This window comes from Mustela erminea, chromosome 18 (genome assembly GCF_009829155.1).
Source record: "Mustela erminea isolate mMusErm1 chromosome 18, mMusErm1.Pri, whole genome shotgun sequence".
In the NCBI taxonomy this organism is placed as follows: Eukaryota; Metazoa; Chordata; class Mammalia; order Carnivora; family Mustelidae; genus Mustela; species Mustela erminea.
Genome location: NC_045631.1, coordinates 55909246 through 55921220, shown reverse-complemented (window position 1 = coordinate 55921220; position 11975 = coordinate 55909246). Strand labels below are relative to the sequence as shown.

The window sequence follows — 11975 nt, the reverse complement described above, 5'->3', positions numbered from 1 at the left end:
GGGAGCGCCCCCAACCAGCGCCCGGAGACCAGCGAGGGGGAAGTGCTACACCCGCCCTCGGGGGCGGGACTTCCGGAACCACCCTCCATTTCTACGGGCTGCCTTGCGAAGCAAGGCCCGCCCCTTCAGCTTTGGGGTTGGCTCAGGGAGTCTTTCCGGTGATCCAGTTCCGTTCCTTGCTGCTGTGGACTCTGGGCAGCCGGGGTCGGTGAAGGTGAGTGGGGTTTGGGGACGCCGGGCCCGATGTCTGCGGGCTGCCCTGTTTTGCCCCCTCCAGACCTCGTGGCGACCCTTGTCGCACCCCTGACGAGGAGGCCGGGCCTTGCGGTTAGCCTGCTGGCAGAGCGCCCGGGTGTAGCTTCTGCCGCCGGCGCCGCTCTGCTCGGCCCTCCCTTCCTCTCCCCTCCCCCGCGCGAGGTCGCCGGGCTGTGACCCCCGCCGCCTCTGACCGAGGTGCTTCCACACGCGTCGTCTCGTTCGGTCCGCCCCCAGCGCGGCCGACTTCTGCAGTCCGGTGGGGGGCTGGGGAAATGTTACTCCGAGATAGTGTTCACTTGTTTAGTGAGGGACACTCAGTCTCATCCTGAGGGTTCCAGCGTCGGAGCGTGTGGAGCGCTCAGAGCTTCTCAGAGTGCAAGGTTCGCGTATCCTTTCCGCGGATACTCACGGAGCCCCTCCTGTGCCCTGGGGATTCAGCAACATACAAAGGACAAAAATCCCACCATTTAGGAAGCCTCCCTGCACTGGTGCTTGGGAAAGTCTCTGTAAGGGCGTTTGTTTCTTTGGTGTCTTTAAAAGTCACCTGCAGGGATGCCTGGCTGGCTCAGTCGGTGCAACATGGGACTCTTGATCTCTGGGTTGCAAGTTTGAAACCCACGCTGGGTGTTGAGATTACTTAAAGTAAAAGTCACCTGCCCATCACCTCCAGTCCTGGAAACAAGCTATTGCTGAGAGGGAAGGAAAGCAAGAGGCAGGTGTTGGACCAGTTCTTTTTAAGATCCTGGGGAGGATTTCTTGCAGCTCCCCTGTGATCCACCCCCATAGTTTGCAAAGAAAGGCCTTTGGCATTTCAGTCTTCCTCCTGATGTCTGGCACGGGTCTTGAATGTAGTTTGACTATGTTCCCATATTCTTAGTTTAAAAAAAAATGGCTGTAACCACATGGCACCTTCTCTCACATTCAAATATATATTGAAAACCTCTGTTAAGGGTATTACTAGAATGCATAGGGTACGTGCTAGTCCTGCAGGGGATAATCAGATCTGAACGGGAAGGTGCAGGTTATTACCGGTCAGATAGGGAGTGAATAGCTTGGTAAGACTACGGCAGATTGATGTGCACAATTCGCTGGTCTTTTAACAGCCTTCTGAGGGTCAGCAGGGCTGGTATTATCCCCATTTTTGAGGTGAGGAAATTCTGGCCTAGGATCTGCTCTATTTGAGCTCTGTTGAAACTAGTGTATGTGTTAAGTTCTGTGCCCTGGAGCATCTGAATAAAATGCATGCAGTCGGAATGGAAATGTATATAAATGATTGCTTTTATGCAGTGTATTAATTTAGCAATATTTCCAAAGGTACGTGAAGAGCAGACACTAGAAAACTGGGCTTTTTAAGGATGAGTAGGAGTTGGGGAGTAGAGGGGGACAATCTTTGGAGGAAATGATGTAGCTATATGCCAGGTTGTTGCATGCCTTGAATTTGAAAAGCTAAACTATCCTTTTTTAGTAATCCTGATTCCTTTAGTTGATAAAGGTACTCCTCAAGCTGTCAGGATGTTGATCTATTTCTTTCTTTTTTTTTTTTTTTTAAAGATTTTATTTATTGATTTGACAGACAGAGATTACAGGGAGGCAGAGAGGCAGGCAGAGAGAGAGGAGGAAGCAGGCTCCCCACTGAGGAGAGAGCCTGACATGGGGCTTGATCCCAGGACTCTGGGATCATGACCTGAGCTGAAGGCAGAGGCTTTAACCCACTGAGCCACCCAGGTGCCCCAGGATGTTGATCTATTTCTTAAAGGTTTGCATGTTTCTAAGGTGCCTTTTAAAGGATTCTCTGTAAAAGCCCTGTTTTTTGATCTGACCTGTTTTATTTTGCAGGATCTCAAGATGGCTGGGCGAAAACTTGCTCTAAAAACCATTGACTGGGTAGCTTTTGGGGAGATCATACCCCGAAACCAGAAGGCCATTGCTAACTCCCTGAAATCTTGGAATGAGACACTTACCTCCAAGTCAGTACCATTCTAAGAGGGACCTGCTTAACTTGCTACTAAATGTGGAAGCAAAACAGTGATTTGGAATTACATACCAATTTCTTTTTCTTTTTTTTTTTTAAAGATTTTATTTATTTGACAGACAGAGATCACAAGTAGGCAGAGAGGCAGACAGAGAAGAGGAAGCAGGCTCCCCGCTGAGCAGAGAGCCCGATGCAGGGCTCGATTCCAGGACCCTGGAATCATGACCTGAGCCGAAGGCAGAGGCTTTAACCCGCTGAGCCACCCAGGCGCCCCTACATACCAATTTCTGATGTTCTTCTGCTATATGGAAATCCCACACCTAGGGGTGCCTGGGTGGCTCCGTCAGTTAAGCTTCTGACTCTTGGTTTTGGCTCAGGTCATGATTTCATGAGTTCCAGGTCAGGTCTGTGCTCAGCAGGGAGTCTGCTTGAGATTCTCTCCCTCTGCTCCTCTCCCTACTTGAAGACGCTCTGTCTCTAAAATAAATAAATCTTTTTTTTTTTTTTTTTTTTTTGAAGCATGCATGTTTCCAAATGAAAGTAGTTTTTTGGCATTCTTATTATCTCCCTCCTAGAGAAAACTATGATGATAACTCGAGGCCATAGGAATAAGGAATGTACTATGTGACTTTTCTGTTGTTCATAGACCAATTTTAACTTCTGCTTTTCCATGTGAGCAGGTTGGCTACTCTCCCTGAGAAACCCCCTGCTATCGACTGGGCTTACTACAAGGCCAATGTGGCGAAGGCTGGCTTGGTAGATGACTTTGAGAAGAAGGTGAGACTCAGGCAGCTAAAGCATTGGTCTCATAGTGTGGCTTGCGAGTGCGGAGCAGAACAGTAGCTAGTTAGAGATGCAGGAGGACAGCGTGGAAACAAGGGTGCTGTTAGCAGTCCGAGCCCAAAGGAAGTTCGGGAAAGATGGGTGGAGATATATGGTAAATATGTGCAGAGAATTCAGGGTCTTCACTTAGCAAGTTTCCTATCCAAAGAAACAGTCTAGTATGTTATTAATCAGGGAGGCAGAGGGCTGTGGACTTAAGTGTTTCCATTCCAACACTTCCTCAATTATTTTTTTAGCCCCTCACCTGTCTCCCTTACATCTTTTCTACATTTTCACTGTTTTTTTCCTTTCTCTTCTCACTTTTGACTGTGTCTTTTGGCTAAATTTCTCGTCCACCTAGCCTCCTCTGACATTTACATGTTAAACCTCAGCATCCACAATTTATTTATTTTTTTAATTTTTATTATTATTATTTTTTAAGATTTTATTTATCTATTTGACAGAGAGAGAGAGATCACAAGTAAGCAGAGAGGCAGGCAGAGAGAGAAGAGGAAGCAGGCTCCCTGCTGAGCAGAGAGCCCGATGCGGGGCTCGATCCTAGGACTCTTGAGATCATGACCTGAGCTGAAGGCAGCGGCTTAACCCACTGAGCCACCCAGGCGCCACCCACAATTTATTTATTCATTGGACAGATGGCTTTTCGAAGGCCTGCTCTGTGCCTGGTATAGTGCTCTGTGCTGGGGCCATAGGGCCAAGCAGTCTTCTAAGGAGACGCATCTTCGTCACCGTTATATAAATGTTACTTCTGCCAATTAGTCCGTTAGGGTTTCGTTTTTAAGAGAAATCCGTTTCTTCAGATCTACAAGTTTCTAGGAGGCCATTTTTTAGGTCCTCTCTTCCACCTGTCCTTTTCAGATGAAACTGAAATTCTTGGTAATGAAGAATTGTTTAGTTAGTGACGGGACTAAGAACCTTCAGCTCCTGTTCTCAGGCTAATATTCTTTCCACTGCAACACCTCAGATGCATACTGGTTTCCTCTCAGGATAGAGGGTGTGTTTTTATCTGTAAGGATGGGGGTCTTGGAGCCCTTTCTTTGGACTCCCAGATACAGTAATAACAACTGTTCCTGTGTTTGTAGTTCAATGCCCTGAAGATTCCTGTGCCAGAGGATAAATACACTGTTCAGGTGGACGCTGAAGAAAAAGAAGATGTGAGTAGTTGCGACTAGTCTTTACTCTAAAACTGTATTTCCTAATGGCTCTATATTTCTTAGAAGTTAGGTTAAGGTAGAGGGACTTAAAAGGAGCAATAAAATAAAACTCTAGAAAATGCAAGTAATCTGTGGCAGCAGTGCTTCAGTAGTTGGCTGGGAATGGGAGGCAGGGGACTGATAAATTTGTTCACTGTCTTGATGGTGGTGATGGTTTCACAGGTGGATACATAGATCAGAACTTCTTCAGTAGCATTTTTTCAGTATTTGCATCTTATCGTAGGCCACTTACACTTGAACAATGCTGTTAAAAGCAATTAAGGAGTTAGAATTGGCTGGGAAATTATCTAAGGTAGTATTCAGACACCTAACCATCTGGGACTTCTGTTTTGGGAGCCTCAGGGTCAGGACACTACAACTTGGTTTCAAAACAGAATGTCTCTCTTCTCTTTAAGGTGAAAAGTTGTGCTGAGTTTTTGTCTCTCTCAAAGGCCAGGATTGTGGAATACGAAAAACAGGTAAAGATCAGCCTTGGCCTTCGGTTGTAAGATGTTTTCTCTCCCTCACGGCCACACATCTGTCACCTCGTGGCAGTAACCTACCTTGGATTCTTTTTTGCATCTCTGTGGCCCTGTTTACCTTAACACAATCCCCCTCTTTGCAGCTGGAGAAGCTAAGGAACATAATTCCGTTTGATCAGATGACCATTGAGGACCTGAATGAAGCCTTCCCAGAAACCAAATTAGACAAGAAGAAGTATCCCTATTGGCCTCACAAGCCAATCGAAAACTTATAAACTTGAGGTGGGGAAAGAGCTCTGGCCCTCGTATTATAAACGCTGGACATTAAAAATAATGGATATGGTACTGTGTGTCTGCTCCTTTGCAGCTGAGACAGTTACAACTCGGAGATGCCACCACTGCAAGTGGACTTTTTGTTAAGATGGAAAGCTGAGCCGGCAGCTGTGTGCTGGTCTAGTTACCTAACGGTTAGGGTGTATAGGAGCCAGGTAGCCCCCAGGGCTGCTGAAATCTTTTTTTTTTTTTTTTTTTAAGATTTTATTTATTTGACAGAGACACAGTAAGAGAGGGAACACAAGCAGGAAAAGTCGGGGCGGGAGAAGCAGGCTCCCTGCTGAGCAGGGAGCCTGAAGTGGGGCATGATGCCAGGACCCTGGGATCATTGACCTGAGCGGAAGGCAGATGCTTACAGACTGAGCCACCCAGGCGCCCCGGGCTGCTGAAATCTTAACAAATCGCAGTAGGGTTGATGACAGTGCATTTCACTGGAATATGTTAAGAAGAATCATCTGATTCCTTGAACTTCCTCTTTGCTTTCAAACCACTGGTTCCTAAGCAGTGCTCCCTTGTACTTGTCCATAAGTCAGTCCCAGGGACAGATGGCCCAAATTGCAGATGCGACAGCAGGGCAAGTAGCAAGCAGGGTCTCCTTTTCTGTGCTTCAGTTGCTCAGCATAAATCTGTAAAATGAAATTTTGTCACAGGCTTAAAAAGGTTACAGCTTTGTATTCGAACTCGGAAAATTATTTCAATTCCATCATTTCATTTAAGAAATTCCTGCTTTTGGGCGCCTGGGTGGCTCAGTGGGTTAAGCTGCTGCCTTTGGCTCAGGTCATGATCTCAGGGTCCTGGGATCGAGTCCCGCATGGGGCTCTCTGCTCAGCAGGGAGCCTGCTTCCCTTCCTCTCTCTCTGCCTGCCTCTCTGCCTACTTGTGATTTCTGTCAAATAAATAAATAAAATCTTTAAAAAAAAAAAAAAAAGAAATTCCTGCTGTTGATCCTAGTTAGCAGGACTCCAGAGCAGTGGCAACAAATACAGGAGGTATAAGGTAAGGTGAGGTGCAGGCACCCAGCTGACCCACTGGGTAGACAGCACGTGACTTCGTATCTTGGGGTCACAAGTTTGAGCCCCACATTGGGTGTAGAGATGACTTAAAAATAAAAAAAACACACTGGGGCGCCTGGGTGGCTCAGTTGGTTAAGCCTCTGCCTTCGGCTCAGGTCATGATCGCAGGGTCCTGGGATTGAGCCCCTCATCAGGCTCTCTGCTCAGCCGGGAGCTTGCTTTCCCCCCTCTCTGCCGGCCGCTCTGCCTACTTGTGATCTCTGTCTCTGTCAAACAAATAAGTAAAAATCTTAAAAAAAAACAAGGTGAGGCTGTAGAAGGTATTCTCTTGCCCTTCAAGTCAGAGGACCTGGTCTACCTGCCCCTTTACTCTCTCTGAGCATTGAAGTGCTGGTTTTAGACTACTTGTTCACTGCCTTAGGACTTGCCTTTTCTCATTCACAAACCTCAGGATTATAATGAGAATGATTATGATGAGATAACCTGGGAAGGTTCTAGGTAAGCAGGTGTTCCTGGCAGAGGCATCTGTCCTAATAAGGCTTACATCCTGTAGGAAAAACGGACAAGAGGAAGGGTAGCAGGCACTGACCAGCAGTCTTTGGACATTGCTACCAAAGGTGGCAGATGGATTAGAGGAGAGTGACAATGGCTGAGAGCGCCGGAAAGCCGTGTGGTCTTAAAGGACATAGCAGAGGGGAGTCTGGGCCCCATCACCCCTGATTATAGGGGCAGGTACTGTGTTGAAGGTAAAGTGTGGTTGAGGGGCAAGGTGTGTTCCTGTTAGAGCCACTTTAGTTACAGCAGCGTGTGCGCCAGAAGGCCTTCAGTGCACAAAACAGAAATGAGTATGACATTCCCTCTCTCTGCTGTGAATCACTGAACTGGCAGTGAGCCATCCTACTGAAGATCGAAGGATTCCGAATGTAAAACGTGGGGAATCTAAGAAAAAGCCGTTCAGTTTGCTTTTGGAGTGGGGTTAGAACTTGTTCAAGGAAGGACCCAACATCGGTCCCCAGGAAGTTTTGTAGCAGGGTTCCCTAGCATTGGAGGGAGACCCTTTGGAAGACGTACCGGAAGAGGTACTAGTGAACGAGCGAACGTGCCTCCATCCAAGGCATTTGCGTAGGATTGGGGCACTTTTAAACTGTACTCTCCTGGGCTGTTTAGAAATTTTGGCATTGAGCATGCATTGATTTTACATCGAGAATGATTACTAGTCTGGTGCCTGGCTGGCTCAGTTAGTGGAGTTTGTGATTCTTGATCTTGGGGTTGGGAGTTCATGCCCTGTGTTGGATGTAGAGATAACTTAAAGTCTTAAAAAAAAAATCACTAGTAAAATGGGATTATGCTTTTCAAATCACTAGAGAAAAAAGTACTTTTCATTTATTTATTTTTAAGATTTATTTGAGAGAGAAAGAGCATGGGAGCCAAATGTGGGTCTGGATCCCAGGACCCTGGGATCATGATCTGAGCCAAAGGCAGACACTTAACTGACTGAGCCACCCAGGCGCCCCAAGAGTACATCCTCTATAGCAAAAGGTAAAGATAGGAATCCACAAAGTAGCATAAATACATTAGTATAAATACAGAATCCAGAATCAAACATTTCGGATAAAGATGAATCAGGGGAGATGCCTATTAGGCAAATTTTCATACTGGGTCAACCCAAAATCTAACCACAAGCTGTCCATCCTTTAAAAAAAAAACAAAAAAAACCTCGATATATATCTCTGTGTGTATGTGTGTGTGTATATACACATCTCTCTCTCTATCTATCTATCTATCTATCTATCGGCAAATTTTCATACTGGGTCAACCCAAAATCTAACCACAAGCTGTCCATCCTTTAAAAAAAAAACAAAAAAAAACCTCGATATATATCTCTGTGTGTATGTGTGTGTGTATATACACATCTCTCTATCTATCTATCTATCTATCTCAAGGGTTCCAGTTCATTGAAAAAACTGGCACTGAAAGAAAAGATATTAGGCATATACCCTGCCTTTTTAAACAACTGTTTCAGGATAAACTAGCAGACATAATTCATGAAAGTTCTTTACAAAGTATTCCAGCCAATAAATGTGAAAAAAAGGATAACATCAGAAGTCATTATTTTGTAATTCCTAATGAAATAGTTTTTTAGGGCAAGTTTCTCAGAGGATGAAACCATAATATAAAAGGTTGGTGAAGAACTTGACTGTGAGCAGGTTCTCAACTCCTGATGCCAAGCCTATCCGCTGTAGCTTCTGATACACGGTATTAAGTACGCAGCACCATTTGAAAGTTGTTTTGTTTTGTTTCTGCCAAAAAGTTGAACCTGACTTTAACGGAGGCATTAAAACTAACTTCTAATTTAGAGGAAATAGCTGGGATAGAGCAACAAGTTAAATGGCACCAGAAAGTAAAGATAAATGCAAAATATGGTACATTTGACCTTTGTTTTTCAAGTCAGTGGTGTGGGGTAATGTAAGACGGAAGGCAGGGACAGCTTTAGGTTAAAAGCAGCTGAAGAGACCCAACACCCAAATCGTGTGTGTGACCTTACCTGGATACTGGTTCGCACCCATCAACTGTGAAAAGAGAATTAGAGGGACGCCTGGGCGGCTCAGTGGGTTAAGCTGCTGCCTTTGGCTCAGGTCATGATCCCGGGGTCCTGGAATCGAGTCCCGAATTGGGCTCCTTGCTTGGCAGGGAGCTTTCTTCTCCCTCTGACTCTGCCTGCTTGTGCGTGCGTTTCTCTCTCTCGCTCTCTCAGAAATAAATAAATAAGATCTTAAAAAAAAAAAGATAATTAGATTAATATTGAAGTATGTGACTGTCTCCTGGGGTGAAATGATGTGATGTCTGGAATTACTTTAAAATACTTCAGAAAAATGAAAGGATAAGTGGATTATTGGAGCAGATGTGAAAAAATCCTGATAACTTAACAAATCTAGGTTGGCTCATTCACTATTCTGTTTTTGTGTTTGTTCGAAAATTTTTGGAATGCACATTTTTAAAGGATGGGCAACTATGTGAGTTATATTACCATCTAGCAAGGTAGAATTTATGACAAAAACATGAAATGGGTCAAATGTAATTCTTAATAAAGGGATTAAAAATAATTGGAACCTTGGGGCACCTGGGTGGCTCAGTGGGTTAAGCCGCTGCCTTCAGCTCAGGTCATGATCTCAGGGTCCTGGGATCGAGTCCCGCATCGGGCTCCTGCTCGGCAGGCAGCCTGCTTCTCTCTCTCGCTCTGCCTGCTTCTCTGCCTACTTGTAATCTCTCTCTGTCAAAAAAAAAAAAAAAAAAAAACTTTAAAAAAAAAGTAATTGGAACCTTGACATGCTAAAAAAATTAAAATATGTAAAACCAAAAAAGTTTAAAACTGCTGGAAACATAACAGTTGTAAAGATTTTAACACCTATTTTTGGCATTTGCAAAATGATACTATATCAAACTATAATAAAAGGCTCACTTAATAACTTATATACTAAATTCTGTGTCCTACAAACAGAATAACTGGAAACTGATAACATTAGACTATAAAGAAAGCTTCAAATTAAAAAAAACAAAAACAAAAACAACCACAGTACACATCTGACTCCAGAGCAAATATTACATAAAACCAACAATTAAGGGGCACCTGGGTGGCTCAGTGGGTTGAGCCGCTGCCTTAGGCTCGGGTCATGATCTCAGGGTCCTGGGATCGAGTCCCGCATCGGGCTCTCTGCTCAGCAGGGAGCCTGCTTCCCCCTCTCCCTCTCTGCCTGCCTCTCTGCCTACTTGTGATGTCTCTCTGTCAAATAAATAAAATAAAATCTTTAAACAAAACAAAACAAACCAACAATTAAGGGATGCCTGGGTAGTTCAGTCAGTTGGGTGTCTGCCTTTGGCTTAGGTCATGATCCCGGGGTCCTGGAATTGAGTCCAGAATTGGGCTCCTTGCTTAGCTGGGAACCTGCTGCTTCCACTGCCTGCTGTTCCCCCTGCTTTTGTTCTCTCTCTCTGACAAATAAAAATAAAATCTTTAAAAAACAACAATTAAGGGGCGCCTGGGTGGCTCAGTGGGTTAAAGCCTCTGCCTTCTGCTCAGGTCATGATCCCAGGGTCCTGAGATCAAGCCCTGCATCGGGCTCTCTGCTCAACAAAGAGCCTGCTTCCCCATCTCTATCTGCCTATCTCTCTACCTACTTGTGATCTCTGTCAAATAAATAAAATCTTTTAAAAAAATTAATAACCAACATATAAATTAGAATAACACAATACAAAAATGCAGGCACTTGGAAACAAACTCATTTCTGTGAGTTTCCGTGAGAAATCAAGTAATTACAGAATGCGTGGAGGATAAACGTAACATGATCAATCCTAGAGGATTAGAAAGATCTAGAGGGTTCTAGAAAATTCTTTGTCAAGTGCCAGCATTATACCTTGGTCATTTATGTTCCCGAGGGTTTAGCACTGTGCTTGGTATTCAGAAGAATCTTATGAATTCATAATGAATGAAAGGCAAAGTTAGAGGAAATTTGAGCCTTGAGGGATTCACTTCTAGCTAGAATATCACATAAAAACCTTGAACAGGGCGCCTGGGTGGCTCAGTGGGTTAAGCTGCTGCCTTCGGCTCAGGTCATGATCTCAGGGTCCTGGGATCGAGTCCCGCATCGGGCTCTCTGCTCAGCAGGGAGCCTGCTTCCTCCTCTCTCTCTCTCTCTGCCTGCCTCTCTGCCTACTTGTGATGTCTCTCTGTCAAATAAATAAATAAAATCTTTAAAAAAAAAAAAAAACCTTGAACAATGGGGCAAACTAGTCTAATAGTAAACATAACAGTCATGACTTAACAGAGCATTGCTGTGTTCCAGGCATTGTTACACTCACTGGACAAAATCATTTTCATTTACAGCTCACAACAACCCTATGAGGGAGGTAGCCTATCAAGACATTAAAGAAGTCCTGCCGGGGACAGGGTTGCCAAGGATGCTGTTGCTGTGGACCAGAGAGAGGCCTTCTCCGGGTCCTCAGCTCATACCTCCCCATGGCCCTCTTTAGTTTGAAATCATCCTGTTCACCAGTTTACTTGTTGACTGTCCTCTCTCTCACTCGAGTGTAACCTCCGTGGAGTCAGGGCATGGAGGGTGGTTTTAGGAGATCTGAAGCCTGAAACCCAGAGGAGAGGCACCGACTCCAGTGGTACGGGCTAGGGCCATGATGCCGCAGGCGTGTGCCAGGGTGTGGGAGTCAGAGATGATTTAAAATAACATCCATAAAACGTGATTTTGAGTAGAGAGAGCAGGAAGAATTCTGGTTGATGCTGGAGAAGGGAGAGGAGGATTCTCTACTTCTAGTTTGGTTTTTGTTCCTACAAGGACACTGGTTTTTAAACTTTTTTGGGTAGTCTTAGGGAAATCCGATGAACGTGCAGCCTACCCACTCCCGCCCACCTGCAGACATGATACCCTAAGGTGCCCGCGATGTGAGATGTTCCAGGTGGAACATATGGTAGCCACAGGTTCTCTGGAGCTGTGTGCTCCAAAGTGGACAAAAGAAGAAAAAAGAAAAAATATCTGGCCAAAATTTTATATATATATATATATTATATATATATATATATATAACATATTTTTTAATTGAGTCTCTTACTAAAGGATTATGTACATAGGAAAGTAGGGAAATCATAAACGTACCTCTCCGACAGTCCCTTTAGAAACACTCCTGAGCCACCTTTTTCCTGCGGGCCTGGGCGGACCCCAGAGGCTGGCCCTGGTGTGTCCCCGTCGGCCGCGCGTGCACACGCGAGCTTCCGTGCACGCCTCCTCGTCTTAGCGGGGGCCGGGGGCGGTGGGGGCCGGTTCCACCCGCCAGAGCCCACCGCGAGGCTGAGGGGCAGGGGCTGCCGGTGGCCGCT

General features: G+C 45.3%; 1 protein-coding gene across 1 annotated transcript; it reads left to right on the top strand.

Annotated features, from left to right (window-relative positions):
- Nucleotides 1-48: 48 nt before the first annotated feature.
- Nucleotides 49-5090, top strand: ATP5PD (ATP synthase peripheral stalk subunit d). The gene is made up of 6 exons (XM_032322714.1): nt 49-214; nt 2095-2225; nt 2911-3007; nt 4153-4224; nt 4680-4742; nt 4889-5090. The coding sequence occupies exons 2-6, from the start codon at nt 2104-2106 to the stop codon at nt 5018-5020; spliced, it is 486 nt and encodes a 161-aa protein (XP_032178605.1). The 5' UTR covers nt 49-214; nt 2095-2103; the 3' UTR covers nt 5021-5090.
- Nucleotides 5091-11975: the final 6885 nt, after the last annotated feature.

What these genes read in the sequence shown, in the direction of transcription:
- ATP5PD (XM_032322714.1), top strand. Translation starts at nt 2,104, where the DNA reads ATGGCTGGGCGAAAACTTGCTCTAAAAACCATTGACTGGGTAGCTTTT. An exon ending in AATGAGACACTTACCTCCAA is followed by an intron (nt 2,226 to 2,910) that starts GTCAGTACCATT and finishes CCATGTGAGCAG; the next exon opens with GTTGGCTACTCTCCCTGAGA. An exon ending in TTGTGGAATACGAAAAACAG is followed by an intron (nt 4,743 to 4,888) that starts GTAAAGATCAGC and finishes CCCTCTTTGCAG; the next exon opens with CTGGAGAAGCTAAGGAACAT.